This window comes from Anopheles gambiae, chromosome 2 (genome assembly GCF_943734735.2).
Source record: "Anopheles gambiae chromosome 2, idAnoGambNW_F1_1, whole genome shotgun sequence".
Classification (NCBI taxonomy): domain Eukaryota; kingdom Metazoa; phylum Arthropoda; class Insecta; order Diptera; family Culicidae; genus Anopheles; species Anopheles gambiae.
Window position 1 is genome coordinate 98068059 of NC_064601.1, and position 15950 is coordinate 98084008.

General features: G+C 42.4%; 1 protein-coding gene across 5 annotated transcripts in view; it reads right to left on the reverse strand.

Moving 5' to 3' along the window:
• The window catches only part of LOC1276929 (zwei Ig domain protein zig-8), a 213427-nt gene that overhangs the window by 99775 nt on the left and 97702 nt on the right, over nucleotides 1-15950 (reverse strand). For all 5 annotated transcript variants that reach the window (XM_061647642.1, XM_061647645.1, XM_061647646.1 and 2 more), the window contains exon 4: nucleotides 12001-12128. In XM_061647642.1, coding sequence (XP_061503626.1) covers nucleotides 12001-12128 — 128 coding nt within the window. The remainder of the gene's footprint in view (nucleotides 1-12000; nucleotides 12129-15950) is intronic.

Below are 15950 nucleotides of genomic sequence, written 5' to 3' on the forward strand. Positions count from 1 at the left end.
TGCTGGATTTTAAGTGAAGCAAATCACGAAAAGGACAACCTTCTTTGCCGACAAAGTTCTAAAAAGTAAGACACAAAGTAACGATATCGAGTGTCTTGAAACTTGTTTTCTACTTATTGCAAAAATAATCATGATTGATTGATAATTCCGAGAGATGAACTCAATTACTCTAGGTTGGTAATGTTTTAGGAGTCTTTAGTATGAAACGATAATAAAAATGGATGGATAAAACAAAAAAAATACACCAAATATACTCAGGTACTGTTTCGAGAATGGTTTCCAAAGCGTCCATTATCGATGGAATAATCTTGCATGATACTCACATCAAATTTGCCCGATTCATTGCGTTTAAGTTCTAACAACTGGACATTACGATCCTATATTTTCATACAATCTGTTAACGAGATTATGCCATGCATTGAGCCACACCCAACAGCCAATAAAAACGGCCCCAAAATACGTCCGAAAAAAGCGGGCACGTGACTAATGAAAAACGAAACAATGGCAATGTTGGCAATCATCAAACGATCTCGACCTGAACCTCGAACCGACTGTGCAAGGGCGACAGTTCATTTATCAACAATTTAATAAAGCATATCAATTTAACCGGTGTCACGAACAGTCCCATTCGCTTGGTTTGCTCGGTCCGAAAGCTAGCTAATCGTTGCCCGGTCACTGTTCACCCTCCAGTTTGCCGCTGTACCGGTGATGGTGGTGCTTTCGTGGAAAATAAATGTTTCACTTTTTTTTACATTTACCATTTGCCACTCAGCGCGCAGTGCGAAAAAGGCGAGTGAAAGGTTTTTCATTTTAAACTAGATGGAAAAGTACCCCCCCCCCCCGTTCATGAGGGTTATGATATGTGACATTGTCGCCCAGAGAAGTACAATTATGAACCGTGCGAACGATAATATCATTCCCAGCGGCAATGGGACCAATGATTTATATGGTGTTTTTTCTGTGTGTGAGTGCTTGTTTGAAATGTGTTTAATTTTGAACTCTTTTTTGTATGATGTTTGAAAATTGCCTCTTTTCAATGTGCAGAATCGTTAGTACAGGCGACATTACTAAATCATTGTGTTGCATAGAGGGAAGAAAACATATTTTCCGGTCCACTTTAAAAATAAAGATTACAATTTATGCCACCATGAATGTCAATCTTTAGGTTAAATTGTTTTCAACGTTCATTTAGAGAGGGGCATTTGATTTTAACTTATTATATACAAACAGGAATATGATTCAATTCCGATAACATGCATGAAACAAGTCTATTATAGCCAAAAGATTTTAATTGGATTGCAAATACCATTGGAAAAATAACAGTCCAACAGTTTTACGCACACAATCATAAACATTAGTCTCCCACGATGCACTGCGAAGCCTTGTTTATTTGGTTCAATCTTCTGATCGTAACCATGACGGACGAGTCCTAGCATCATTTGAATGGAACTTACGGTGACACATTTACATCCCAGATACGATGACCATACGGTGTTGTTTTTTTTCTTCCCTACACTCGCTCAACCGTATAACATAACAACTCGCTCCAACGAACTGCCAGGACCATAACTCACCGGAAACTGGAGCTCAAAATGTGACCAGACGTCCACCGGTATCATCGGCCTATCACATTTAGTTCGGACGCAAGCAAACGGACAAGCGACAGGCAGTTTTTATGCTGGGTCGTACAGTTTCGGTTTCCGGTCGAGTCCGATTGGGCCGCTTAACTTTGCCGCTCGTTATGCTGGCTTTACGACGTTTGATGGGTGTGCATGGGAATCTTTCCCCCCTCCACATCGGTAGATAAACAACCAGTACCAGGCGGCCTCGGTGACGAGCTTATTCCCAAGCACTGCACCACCGGTGTTCCCTCTCGAGCACGAGTGAGAAGAGGCTGGTGATGCGTGGGCTTAGGCCGTGTTTTTGAAAGTCATAAAACGGTTATAATTTTATTAGCACATCTTCGCTTTCGCACTAAGCTTGGACCCGACCTGGCAACGGACGAATTTGCTCGTGGACATCGTCCGGATCGTTCCCCGAGCAGCTCGAATGATCGCATCTGTTTTGAGCTGGGGATAATTTTTCTCCAGTCGTTTCTTCTAATCCGGCACTACGGGCATGGCATACGCAGCCAGTAGAGCTCACGCTGTGAGAAGTTAATTTTTCACCACTCACCCACTGCGGGTGGGTGGACATTTTACGGACAGGATGATGTATAACCGACCGTACGGCCTACCAATGGCCTGAAAGGAAACGGTTACCTCAGGACATCACCCTTGGCCATCACCCTCGCGTTTCCCATCGCGAACATCGATCGGGTGAGTGAGAAGAGTTTGAAGAATTACTTCAAAATTAGACGCAATCGAGCGAATACAGAAGCGAACCACAGGTCGAGCTTTCGGGGGTTGGGCTGGGGAATGTGCACAGTGAAGGAGGTGTACTTTGCAAACAACGGTTCAGAAGAACGATTTCCGGGTTTATGACAGTGGGGCAAGAGTTTTGGGATAAAACTTTCGACGCTCCATTGAATACGAGTGGAGAGTCGTTGAGCAACTGGAGGTCGAGGGCTGTTCAGGCAAACAATCGAGTCTGTATGGTTGAATGAATGGAGCCGTGCGGAAAGTGATGAATTTTACACGTCAGAAAAGCATCATCAAATATATGAAGGAGTGATTGAAATGTGAAATAAACGTTACGTTAGCGATTGATGATATATTTAGTTTGATGGAATAATGTAGGACTCAGAACATTACAGGAAAATAATATAAAATTGTTAATTCAGTTAATTAATATTCCAATAAGGACTAATAAAACATTAATATCAAGTCAAGTTTTCCAACTAAGTCCATCTGAAGACACGTATGAAAAAAGAACCATTCGTATTACATGTGACTTGAATATCTAGATAAATATAGGTCTATTTTTAGCAACAGCAATCATTTCACACATCTAAGTAGATACAATAACGTATTATTCCACTGTTGGGTATATTTGAAATAAAACACAAACACTTTTCAATTATTTAAACCAATCCACCAGCAAGCTGACGCCCCGTGGCCTAGACTACCTGAAAAGCAGCCCTGCTCAGATGCAGGAAAACTCTGCCATATCATAAGCAACATTAAGATATGCTCCGTCGCAAACGGGCCAACCCATAAACTAGCACACCTTATGACGATTGTTTTCCAAAAGTCCACTTTGTAGCAAAAAGTTGAACGTTTTGCGTCGTTTGTTTGGGTGAGTATAACAGTGTGCAAGTGGAAATAAAAGCGCACAAACACAAACAGAAAGGCCAAACAGGCAAGAGAAATAAAACGAAATCAGCCTCACTTTAACAGAGTGGGCCGTACCCCTTGCCGCCATGCCATGTTTGGCGCGGGCGCTCGTTTTTGCATTCGACATCAAACTTAAATAGCATAATCATTGGATAACTTTCCCGAGTAGACGGGTACGGTTCTCGTAAAACAGGCAAATTCATGGTTTGTCTCATCGAGACTCGTACTGCCGTTGTGGAAACTGTCCATTTGAATACAAAGGAAAGGATAGAAAGATACATAGAGACAAAAATATAGAGAGAGAGTAGCAGTAGTAGATAATGTAGGTGAAATGGGTAACCCAAAGAAAGTTGTGTTTTAATCCTCGCTCTTGGTTTGCAACTCTTTGTCTGGTGGTGTTTTTTTTTGCTTTCCTCACATCTCTAGTTGATTTTAGCTTTAGCAGAAAACTCGTTTGTTTTACCAAGTGTGCGCGAACAGCGTAGCGTGTACAATGTTGAAAGTAAGAAAAACAAAAAAAAAATCCCACCATGGCGCATGGCCGCTGATGTTGCCTCGGTTTTGCGGTTTTTGCACCGTGATTTGCGCCCTAATGCCGTACCCGCTAGTGTATCCCATCCACTGTGCCCGGTGCTGCACGAGCAGCGCCAACCCACGGCACCTCCCCTTTTGTCCGCGTGCCGTGTCATCGAGTGTCATTAAAAACGGGGGAAACCGATAACGCTGCCGAAGTTGGTGTCAAGAAACAAGGCAAGTTGTAATGTCGGGAACAATTTGTGAAATTGAAAAACTTTCCACTGTTACAACGTGTCGCCTATCGGAAGTCGGATGGGGGATGACCAGTACAGGAATTGAGGAGGGTGGACGGCAATGTGGAGCATTGAGCTGAAATCAAATGATGGTAAAGTTTCAGCTCCAGCCCTGAGTGCAGTACGGCTCCAGCATCAGATCCAGCGCAGCGGGAAGGAATGCATGAAGTGGAAAATCTCATTTGTTGTGTTCTCCACTGCTGCCGTGCCCTACCTTACATCTGCTATTCCATCCATCTGCGCGGGGACATCATTCATCTATCACGTTCTTGCAGAGCGCGTGTTTGAAAACTCTTAACCTGCGACCAACCTTCACTGCACGCCGTGCCCTGCCGCCAGATCAAAATGGTGCCTACAAAAGTTGACATTTTGCCACCGTAGTGTTCAGAATGCACGACACAAACGCTCGCCCCGACTTATTGCGAAACGAAGCACTACTTTGCGATTTCCGCCCGTCTCCCGAAACGCGGCACGGTATGACAAAGCAGGAAAGACGGCAAGCAGGGCTGTGCTCTGTATAATTTTTTGCGTGCTCTATGATAAAAGTGTCACCGTGAAATAGCTGTCACTCCGGTCCTATTTTCCCTTTGTCGTGCTCCCCCTTTTTCCTGCTTTCCCGTACCCGGGTTACGATCGCGTGTAAGTGAACGGTTTCAAACCGGTCGGGAACGCAGTGAGGATGACATCATTTGCTTCCTGTTACTAGTTATTTAATTCCTGCACTTCTTCTTGTCCCCACCCTGCGCGACAATAGCTCCATTTTTATGGCAAGAATGTCTCCCCACCCCCCCCCCCCCCCCCCCCCTCCACAACTCTTGTGTTAGTTCCGTGGCGAAAAGTGGTACCCGCTGAAAGAGCTATTAAAATAAACAAACCGTGAAACATCATTTCGTTAGCACCCGTGCGCGCTCTACGCGCTTTGGAGTTGTTTTGAAGAATTCAACAAGCTCTCGGTGGTTTCGGCGGGGTTGAGGAAGGCACCGGATGTGTAGGTATTCGAACGTTCGTGTTTTTATTCATGTTTGTATGTGTGTGTGTGTGGATGGAAGTATGTAAATGCGATCTAACAAAGGGAAGAGCGTAGAAATGGTAATTAATTTTTGCTATTCAAAAGCTGTAGCCCCTCGGGCGAGTAACTCGTTGGGTGTGGTCTTAATCAGGAAATGGGTAAACGGAGATGTAACAACAGTACAAAATGGAAATCACTCTTATTGATCGCATCGTTTGTATTACATGCACGATAACAATGTGGTGAGTAGGGGTTTTCTTTCACCTTGCGGCTCTCTTGCCGATAATTAGCGGTTTTCCCGGAAACAGTAAGCCAAAAGCTTGAAATGTTTTGACATTCAATAAGGTTATGTCTTGCGTATCATTTTAGCATAATTATTTATTCAATCATGTGTAACAAATGCACTCGTGCATTGTTTCACAGTCTTTACGCGGAATTTTGCTGAATGTGTTTTGTTGGGAAGACAAAACAATGAGCAAGAGTGAAAATCTTAAAATTTTACACATGGAAATGTTTGCTCTGATCGTTCTCTACAGGGCAGCAACGTAGAAGCAACATGTGCTTATGTCTCATTTTATTCTGTGTCGTGGCATTGCGTGTTTACTATTGAACAATAAAGCCCTTTTTTCAATTCAGCTCTCAACAAAATTTCATATTGGATTCAAATAGTACTAGAGTGGTCAGATTTAACGCACCCTGAAAACGCACATTGGTACCAACCTAATAATGTACCTAATTGATAGCTCTAGAAGTGATGTTGCTTTTTTGATATAGCAGCTGTTCAAAAACAGTCGAACAATATCGAAATGCAGCACCTGAGTTGGTCTGGGAGCTGTATCGACAAATGGGAAATTGCCCCATTGATTCATTGACAGAGGCGTAACACTAAACAAGGCATACTATTTGCTTAACGTTGTTCAAAACAATTTGAATCCATGCACTGAAATACTTTTGGAGAAAGACAAAAGTTTTTGCTTTCAACAGGATTCAACTCCAGTTCAGAATGCTTCAATCGAATAGGAATTGCGTAAGGAGAATTTTCCTTATTTGATCAGCTCATCTGAGTGGCATGGAGCTTCTCCATGTTTGAAGCCATGGAAATGCAGTATTTGAAGATAAATGCTAGAAAAGTTCGACAACGTTAGCACATGAGTTAGGACGAATTCAAGAATGATTTGATAAAGATTTAGGACAAAATATCAAATGAAGTTGTGCGTGCGGCTTTGCAATGGCTTCTTTTTACATATACAATGGAGAAAGATTTGAACTCAATCAAGTTCAATAATTTTACTACTTAAAGATGCTGTAGATATCGATTCGATGGATAAATTAAATCTGGTTTACATTTTATGGCATAAAAAAGAGCATAACATTTACGTTGTCCCCCTGTAGACTTTAATTAGAACATTATACTGCTGAAAAGATATGATTTTTTAATTCATATAAATATTCTCAACTCTTCCAGGAATAGCATGAGATTATTGATCGCTCATACGTTTTATCCATCGATAGGAAAGCTATGTGATGCTTCGATAGAACACAGCATTGGCAAACATGTAATGCAAACATGCTCCCCGATGAAGAGCTTACAAACAATTAGCGTGATTGCACAATGCAAACCATACTTGTTACTGCGCTTTTGATGAAATAATCGCTAACCGCTGCGCGCTCAATCAAGCCCGATACCTCCACTTAAACCGCGTGTACGGCCGCTACCCGGAAGTGGTTCCATTTGCCATACGATTTTCCACCAGCAAAACTTTTCCATACACGGTCAATTGGGCAGAAAATGGAGAAATTGATTCCGCTCCACTCCACATGCGACCCATCGTGCCCATTTGCACAAACTATGCTTCGGATATTGATTTGTGTACACTATGCGAGAGTGACAGGCAGGCTAGCTCAAGTAGGATATAACAGGACCAGCAAAAAAAAACATGTAACTGATTGTTCAGCTCACCAGACTTCAAAAGCATGTCGAGGTTGGGGAGGAAGCGAACAAAAAAAGGCAAAAGCGAAGAAGAGCGTTCGAAGTATCGTTCACCCCTCCCCGGTCGCCAGTGTTTGCTGAGGTTTAGGTATTTTTGGGTGTGCAGCTCCCCATGTCCAGCCTTTCCGCCGGTTGTCCGGTAGCTGTCAGACGGAATTCACCCATAAAACCAAACAGTGCCGTAGTGTCCTTTCACTATTTTTCTAACACGTTACCAACATTTTGTTGGGGAGGTGAGTGCTCCCTTTTTTGTGGATGGAAAGGGAAGACATTTTCTAGCCCACAACACGTCCTCGGCCCAGTGGATGAGGATGGAGCTTGATGGGCAAATAGGCTCAAGTAGTACTAACCAGTACGGTGGGCATGTTTGCGGTCATTTGTGGGTCAGTAAATTGCTAACAGTGCGATGAACTCGATCCCTCCCAGGAAAACGGAAACGGTACAGCAAGGGTAGGGAAAGAATCTAGCAAGATGAGAGCAAGAGCAAGCACCACCCAGACGCGTTGTCGTCCTCAAGGACGCGTACGCAAACGAAATTACCTTCCCGTGCTCTCGACCCAGCACAACAACAAGACACAGGGAAGGAAAGGAGAGAAAAAACAACCGGAGCGCAAATCTAAATGACAAATGATCCGAAATTACGGTCCGACAGTTGACGAAGGTGTCCGGTGCAGCTGACCGAGCGCGACGGGGACGGGGCAGCCGCAAAGCGCCGAGCAACTGAGCCGGAGATGTCGACAGAGTGCCGGAGAGTGGCGAAGATAAATTGATCAGCGCGAGAAAAATAACCTCACCGAGAGGAGGGCTTTCCGTTGCTTACGAGCAAGGAAATAAAACATCCTTGAGAACAACCTCGCGTGAAACAGAGAGAAGAAGAAAAAACAGAGCCGCCTAGCAGGAGGTCCCATCCTTGCCACGTGATCCTTATCATTCGCTGCCGACCGGTTGGGAGAGAAAAACAAAATAGTACAGTGAAAGGTGTTTTCTTCACCTTTTCCCTGGATGAGTCTGTGGGTGCCGTTTTCGGATTTTCGTCATCTTGAATGTGTGTGTGTGTGTGAAAGAGAACGAGCTTCCGCACCATTTACGCAACTAACTACAGCAACGAATTGTTTCGACTGCAGATGACAGAGCGAGAGCGCTCGAAGGCCACGGGACTAGTTAGAGGCATGCACTTCATCGTTAGGGAGTTAGATTGGTCAGGTGAGTCTCAGACAGCCACGCAGATGTTTTTCATCGAGCTTTCTTGCAGTAAAGGAATCTTTGCAACAACAAAATTGCTCAGTCCTCCCTTTTCGGTCCAAAGTGTCCAAATCTTTAACATGGGTCAGGGAACAATGTGAAGATTCGCAGCAACCTAAACCAAAAAAAAAAACAACAACCCCTAAACACCCACCCAAGCAAGATACTGTAGATGACTGAAATGATATTAATAGTGTTCAAGATGAGAGAAGGGGGAGCGGAAGTTTCTGCCGTTAAGACTGCCATGCGGACAATATCCTTCGACAACGAACACCTTGGCTGCTGCCCGACTCAACCCTCCAATCAGGCCCCAAACCGCCTTTCCGGTTCATCTCGATCGCTCGCTCGGTGTGCCGAAAGATTGTCACTCAAGCTCCCAACCTGACACCATTAGCCCTGCGGGATGAGTTTCGGGGAGCTGGGGATGGGGATTTTATTTCGTCCGTTCCTGCCTTTCCATTCCCTTGTTCTCCCTTTAGACTAAACTACCTTCGTTTTTTTGTCCCGAAAGTGACCATTCCTGCTGCGTTGCTGTCGGAAATGTTAATGACAACGGCACATCCTCTGCGCCATACGAGACGCTCGGCCGTGCCCGTGGAACGGTTAATGGGAAATTGTTTGACCTGCTGCTCTGCACCAGCACGTGCTGCTTCGTGTCCTTGTTGTTTGCTTTGTTTTGTATTTTCCTCATTATTCGGATCGAATTTTGCCGTTTTGCTTTCAGACTTTTTGGCTTAAAGGTGTTCAAGTGAATGGTGTTTAACTTTTAAAAGATAAATAATTAATTTATTGGAGGAACAAACTAGTCATAAAATATGAAAGTTAAAAAACATATACAAAATCCTTAGAGCAACAGTTAATGAAGCAAATATAAAAATAATTCTAAATAAAAATGAAATAATCTCAAATTAAATTTTCAGGCTTTAAGGTTAAATACATTGTGTCGGAATTGTTTTTGAGTAAATGTGGTTGCTTTGGATGATTTCAAACAAATCCTTTTAAACTTTACAAAGTGTCATGCTACACAACGTAAGCAGCAAAGCATATTTTATGTAAATAGTATTTCATTCATGCTTTGTGCAAACAGGCCAGAAAACACACCGTAAACAGCACAGTACATAATATTGCATAAAACGTTCCGAGCCACCAAAGCGCCAGGCAAAGCGAAATATGAATTCATTAGCCTTCGAGCAATCGCCTCCGAACCACACTATGCTTCCGCAAACAAAAACAAGTACCAACAACTCTCCCCTCCATTGTCTCCGCGCCTCTTGTCAACACTTAGAACGGATCCTGTTACAGACCCGAGTGATCCTGCGAACACAAAGACACGATGTGTGCGGCGCCCATCGACGGGTGAGCAAATAAAAACGCTTCCCTCCCCTCGAGCGAGCTTACGTAAGTCAGTGGGCATCATCGCAAGGCCTCACTTCCGCGCTCAGCCAGAGCATGCCCCCCCCCCCCCTCTACCCCGCCGAAACGGCGACGGGCGGCGACATGATGTTAATTAATTTTGCTTATTTGAAATGGTTGTGCGCTCCCGTGCACGCAGGGGCGGAGATTGCCGACCAGAGGGCGAATCGTTCTGGGTTGATGATTATCTATTTACGGGTGTGATTCCACAGCCCGTGCCGACGGAACTTTTCAGCCGCACTTTGTTTCACCCGTTTCAACGCCCACCCCATGCTGCGGCGGTGCTGTCACACAAGGGGACAGGAAACTTTCCTTTAAGAAAGCGAATTAGAAGAAGGTGTGCAAGACTAACACCTGGTAATTAGCGTCGGGACTTGCCCGACACACACACACACACACACACACACACACACACACACACACACACACACACACACACACACACACACACACACACACACACCTTCTGCCTTGTTAGTGGTGGTGGTGGTGTGTTGTGTGTGTCTACAGGATGGGTGTTTTTTTTGGTATCACCGCCCAGCTTTCATGATGCCCTATTCTCTGCCAAGTGAGCGGAAGCACTAAACGGTGTAACGAGCAGCTGGAACAACAGAACGCACTGATCTGTGAAACACCGATGGGGGGGGGGGAATAGTAGTCGGAGTAGGAAATTACGCACAATGAGGCATCCGGTTCAGGATGCGTATTGAACGGAGCAGATAATGATGATGATGGGCTAAACTAGTTAGCAATTTCGATGCGCACTGTTGCACGGTCGCTGTTAAAAAAGGCACTAATTAAAAATGCCTATTACCGGCGTTGCCGTGCGATAATAGCGCGTAATATGAATCGTGGCAAATTGTATCGTTAAAATAGTAATAAGCTTTTCTTTTACAGGAGGTTGTTTTTACAGGAGGAGCATCAGGTTAGTGATTATACAGATGCATTATAATAATCAGTAGAAAGTTTTTCTTTTTATAAAACAGATTAACCTATAGTTGAAAAGATGATTTAGATTAAACTTTAACAGAAAAACTCGTCAATATGTTCGTCTGAAAATTATTAAACATCAATTGACAGACTCTTTAACATGATCTTGCTTTGCGTTACAAAAAAAAGACTAATAATACCATTTGGATTCAAATTACAGCTCGAAACTTAAAACAATCATTATGTTATTTTAAATTTCTATATATCCTGTTTCTGGCCTAAAATCAATCAAAAGATATTTGTCCTCTAGTAGCTAGTGATGTCACGATAAATAAATATTGTCTGTGAACTAAACACCACCGGAGGCATTATTAGCAGTTTAGCTTCTAATTGACTATTGTTTTATTTCTTCGATAATCCCTATTTATCTGGTCCAGATGCACTGAAGGGCGTGGGAATCCTTTGTCGAGGTAGTAATCAACGTGAAAGCAACAGTGTTTTCTGTCTGAAATTCAATGCAAGTTTTTTGTATAGTTTCAAATTCCGAAAAGCCGAAGTAAATTGTGATTAATTGAAAAAATGTTTTCTAGACAGTGATCATATTAAGAAAACATAGACATTTAAACATTTAAACATAGATTTTGTAAATACTTAGGAAGCTGTACCGGAAAAATCGTCGAATCGCGCAGCAGTTCTTTCTACGAGTGCAAGAGAAACCGCACCCAAATCCCGTTGTTTTTACGACCGTCATACTGTCAGTCTAGGAGGAAAATAGCGCTCAAAATTGGATGTTCAGACCTTCGAATAAGTGTTTAACTAAAAATGTGTAGGGTGTGTGAATTTACAGATTATAGACGATATTTTGAGGCTGTTTGAAATTTGAATCGAAACGTCCGTAATTTGAAACTTTACGTTCGAAACTATCCGTAATAAGAATCAAAATATCTTAACAACTTCTTGTTATTTGCAATTGCTAGAATAAAATTATTGGATGTTTTTTAACAAATTTGATAAGTGTACTTCAGTAAAGATAATTAAAAAGAGGTATAATGGATTTCATATGAATTCATATCAAGAAACTACTTGTAAAAAATAAACCAAAATAATAAATTCCGTTAAAACAGTATTACTCGTAACAACGACCAGATTGGATGCACCTCGATCGGAATTCAGGATCAGAATATAACAATTAAGATAAATCGAAATACAACATATAGATGTTACATCAGCGTTATCTAAAGAGCTTGATAGCTTGTTTCTTCCTTACAACAAAAGTCCAGAGCTTACTTCTAAACAGGCATGAAACGGGGTTTTAAATAACTGCCAGCTTACCTCGCCATCGTCTATGAGCGTGGAGTCGCTGCTGTCGAGGTGATTGTCTATCCGGCCGCTCGAGCTCAGCTGCCCCGACTCTAGCCACAGCTTTTTCCAGTCCGTGTTGGCCAGTATGGATTTGTTGTCTGCAAAGAGTGTTGTGAGAGATAAAACGAAACGTTAGTTTGGTCGCCGCTAGCCTACCACAAAACTAAACGAAACAAATCACTAATCAGATAAGCGGGAAATCAGGGTGCGGTAAAAACAAAATGAACAATCAGAGATCAAACCCACCGACCAACCGGCGGTACGGTCCGATCGCGGCTGCTGATAGTGTGCGTTGGTCTTTTTTTGTGGTCTTAACTCGACCATCCCAACCCTGCCCTGTAACCGTTTGCGCAACTGCTTTCGTGAGTAGCAACGATCAACGCTTGCGAAAGGATACAAACCCCGCCTCCAGCCCGAAACCGCCGTCGGTGAAGGTGTTCGAGAAAATTTATTACCCTACACTGACCTATACAGCCCTCCCGCTCACCGCTGACCATTGCACACAGCAAACTTTTCCGCGCCGCACGGGGCCGCAGCACCCAGCAAAAAAGTTACTCCCCCATTTGCGGGAATAGCAAACTGGGGGAGGAAAACCTTCACAGTAACATCTTTATCATCGAAGCGCGTCATTAGAGCGTGGTTTTGCCATCGGGCGGTTTTTTTTTGCCTCTCTTAGGTTCCTTTTGGAGATGTATAGCGCGGTTACACCCTCGTTTGACCCGCCCAAGGCTACCTCCACCGTCACCAGCAGCACGGTGCGGTACGCAAAGGGACGAAAAGTGATTGCAATGTTGGAAGTTTGGTCGTTGTAAATGTCCTCCTTCCCCGCTCTCTCGCCACACGGCCACACAGGCACCAAAAGGTAAACGGGACGAGAAACCGAAGCAAAGTTCGATAATTAGAATCTCAACCATTAGGCGATGGCAGCGTAGCAGAGCAGCGAGCATAGAAAAAGGATGCGAGGTATGGTTTTGCTTTTTTTTTGGCCCTCCCCGATAAACGCGTTACACGTTCAATCGTTTCCTTTCACATCAGCGAGTTCAGCTCTGATGGGTGTATACTGCTTTTTTTTTCTTAGTTGCCTTCCCGCACCATTGAACGCTGACTATTATTTCTCGCTTCATTTTGTGGAGGGTGTTGGGCGAAACTTTCAAAAACGTGCGTGATGGTGATGGAACGAACAATTCAATTATGGCTTCCAGTCAATGTGACGGTCTAGCTCACGCGCTCACATAACGATCGGTTGATGAAAAGCGCAAAAAGGGCAAAGAGGAAGACCGAGAGGGAGAGAGTAAGCGAATGTAGCTTTCGTGCAGAAATGTTATAACGACGAGTTTTTGCCAAAATTGTGTGATGTTTTGTGAACCTTTCATATGAAAAAAAAAAAAAATTCATTCGTATTTTACCCAGTCCTGTACCTAAATTAACTTGTCAAGGGATTTTTCCTCATCATTCGCTGCGTTTAAGTAGTAACGATTCAAAATTTGGTTATTTTAAAATGATAATCAAGAAACGAACATAAAAATGTATGGTATATATAATTTTGAAAACTAAATCAAAACAATATTGTTTGAAAATAATGTAAGTAAACGACCCGTTTCTAAAATATTATAACAGCACGTATTTTCCATTAACAATACAAAACAATCAATTTGGCAATATCAATAGGGGAGCATAAAACTTGTTAAATGGTAAAACAGTCATTTAAGTATAGACTTTTAACATTTTTTGCCTAGTCACGGTTTTTTTTAAAATAAAAATCTACTAATTCAGTTTTTATGCCATCATTCACTTAAATATAACCTATTTTATCTGTTAGACTAAATTTAGTATCTGTTTTAAACTTTGTATATCTAGATGCGGGTGGATTTCATTTTTAATTATTTGTATCACGTAACTGCTGAATAGCTTGATTAATTGTTTTCCCTTATTGTAATTTATTCTAATATCTGGTTTTATCAATCTTTTGAACGACAATACCTTAATATTGAGCCCTTGAGCTATTCCACTGAATAGCTTCCCAGTTCCTCTTTCTCTCTCGACACGGTTAAAAATTACCGAAATTCACTCAACTGAGATTTCGTGAAGCTTTTTTAAATAAAAATCTAGGCTAAAAATGACAAAAAAACTTTCGTATTCAACTGAGATTTCGGTTTAGGATTTACTACAATGGAATTTAGTCTGATATCTCTTATTATTGTTTTTTTATACACTAAAACAGTTGCTTCGTTTTGATGCCTTTTTTGATAACTACGACTGGCAAAAACAAGTTTATCTGCATAGAATAATTTATTCATAACTTCACAACAGCTCATAAGACGCTACAACTACTGCAGCTCTTAAGATGGCTCAGGTTGTTTGCGTTGACGTTACAAATCCATCACAAGTTGAAATGGAAAATGTGAACAATTCTTCGTAAAACATTGTATTATCTTACATTATCGTGCTCCTGAGAGTGGAATACTTGCTGCATTTATACTAATTTAAATAATAATCCAACAAAACTATGTTTTCACTCGCACGATGTAAACATCATGACGGACTATGTTGTGATCGACTACTGAATCTCTTCAAACAATATGATTAAATCGATAACTCGATAATTATGCATTGTAAAAGCACGATCTTGACGAAACATTTTTTCAAAATTCAGTTAAAAAAATAATGGTTACAGAATTTTTGATTATTCGTAAAGCTTATTGACGACAATTGTGAAATTTTAACTGAGATTTTAACTAGTAAAGTGTGCTAAAGTGCAGTGGTTTCCGCAATATTTTGAACCGAGCTCATGAAATATTTTTGATGGAGAACCAGCATGTTTTTGCACAATTGATGCATTATTAAAATTCTATCAATGAACATTAGTACACATTGATATACATTTTTACATGCATAATTGTTCTATCAATTACAGTTTTTCTAATTACCTTCCAACTAAATTTGAAGTGACCTTATACGTTTATTAAATAAATAACACCAATCAACTGAACTGTATGTGAATTGCTGGCAAAGCATTCTTCTCAGTGCTTCCCGCTCAACGTTAATCCCACGCACATCGAATGCAACGAAAGCGATGCGGTGCAGTTGTAGCGCTCAGCTACATTTCCTAAGCGCCAATGTATCGATTAAGTGGAACGAAATCAAGCACCGAACTATTTTACATCGTCCTGCCCCACGTGCCTACCACCACGCGTCCACGCGTAAAGTGTCCGTTAATCGATCGAGTTTTGGTTTGGCACCGAAAGAGGGGAACATTGAAGCTCTATTCCGCGCCCTGCATTGCGTTCCACCCGGAATGTAGTAGGCGAAAAGTGTACGCGAAATGCTTCCAATTAGTAGCTGTATATGGAAAACACTCTCTCTCTCTCTATTTGCACTTCGCGTTAGTGTGGAGCCGGTTCGGAAATCGGCCATTTGCCGAGTGTCGAGGAACTGGTCGACACACCAGGAAATGGGGAAGGGGCACTTAAACGATTCCTCTACAACCCCTGCCCAGTGGGTACGTACAGCTCGGTAACGGCATTGGAGCGGTCCAATTTAGTGCGCCGTTGAATCTGTCGAGTTGATTTAGAATCAATAATCGAAGTTCAATGAATCAGTTGCGTTTCGTTGCACGTTAGATGGGTGTGGTATTTTCCGCCACAGGTTGATATGTGTGTGTGTGTGTGTGTGTTCCTCTCCTTTGGTATGTATGCAGTCGTAGGCGTTTGCAGGTGCAGCAGAGAGTGCAAACATTTCATTAACATGCAGCGAAATGAATAGAATTGCATGTTTAATTGCATTGCCCCCCGGTGGTGGCATGCCCGTGCTTGTGTTCGCTTTACTGCACGCGCCTTTAAATCGGCTGAAGTGCATCTTTAAGCAGCAGCAGCAGCAACAGCAGCAGCAGTGGGAATTGAACATATACATTCCCATTCAGC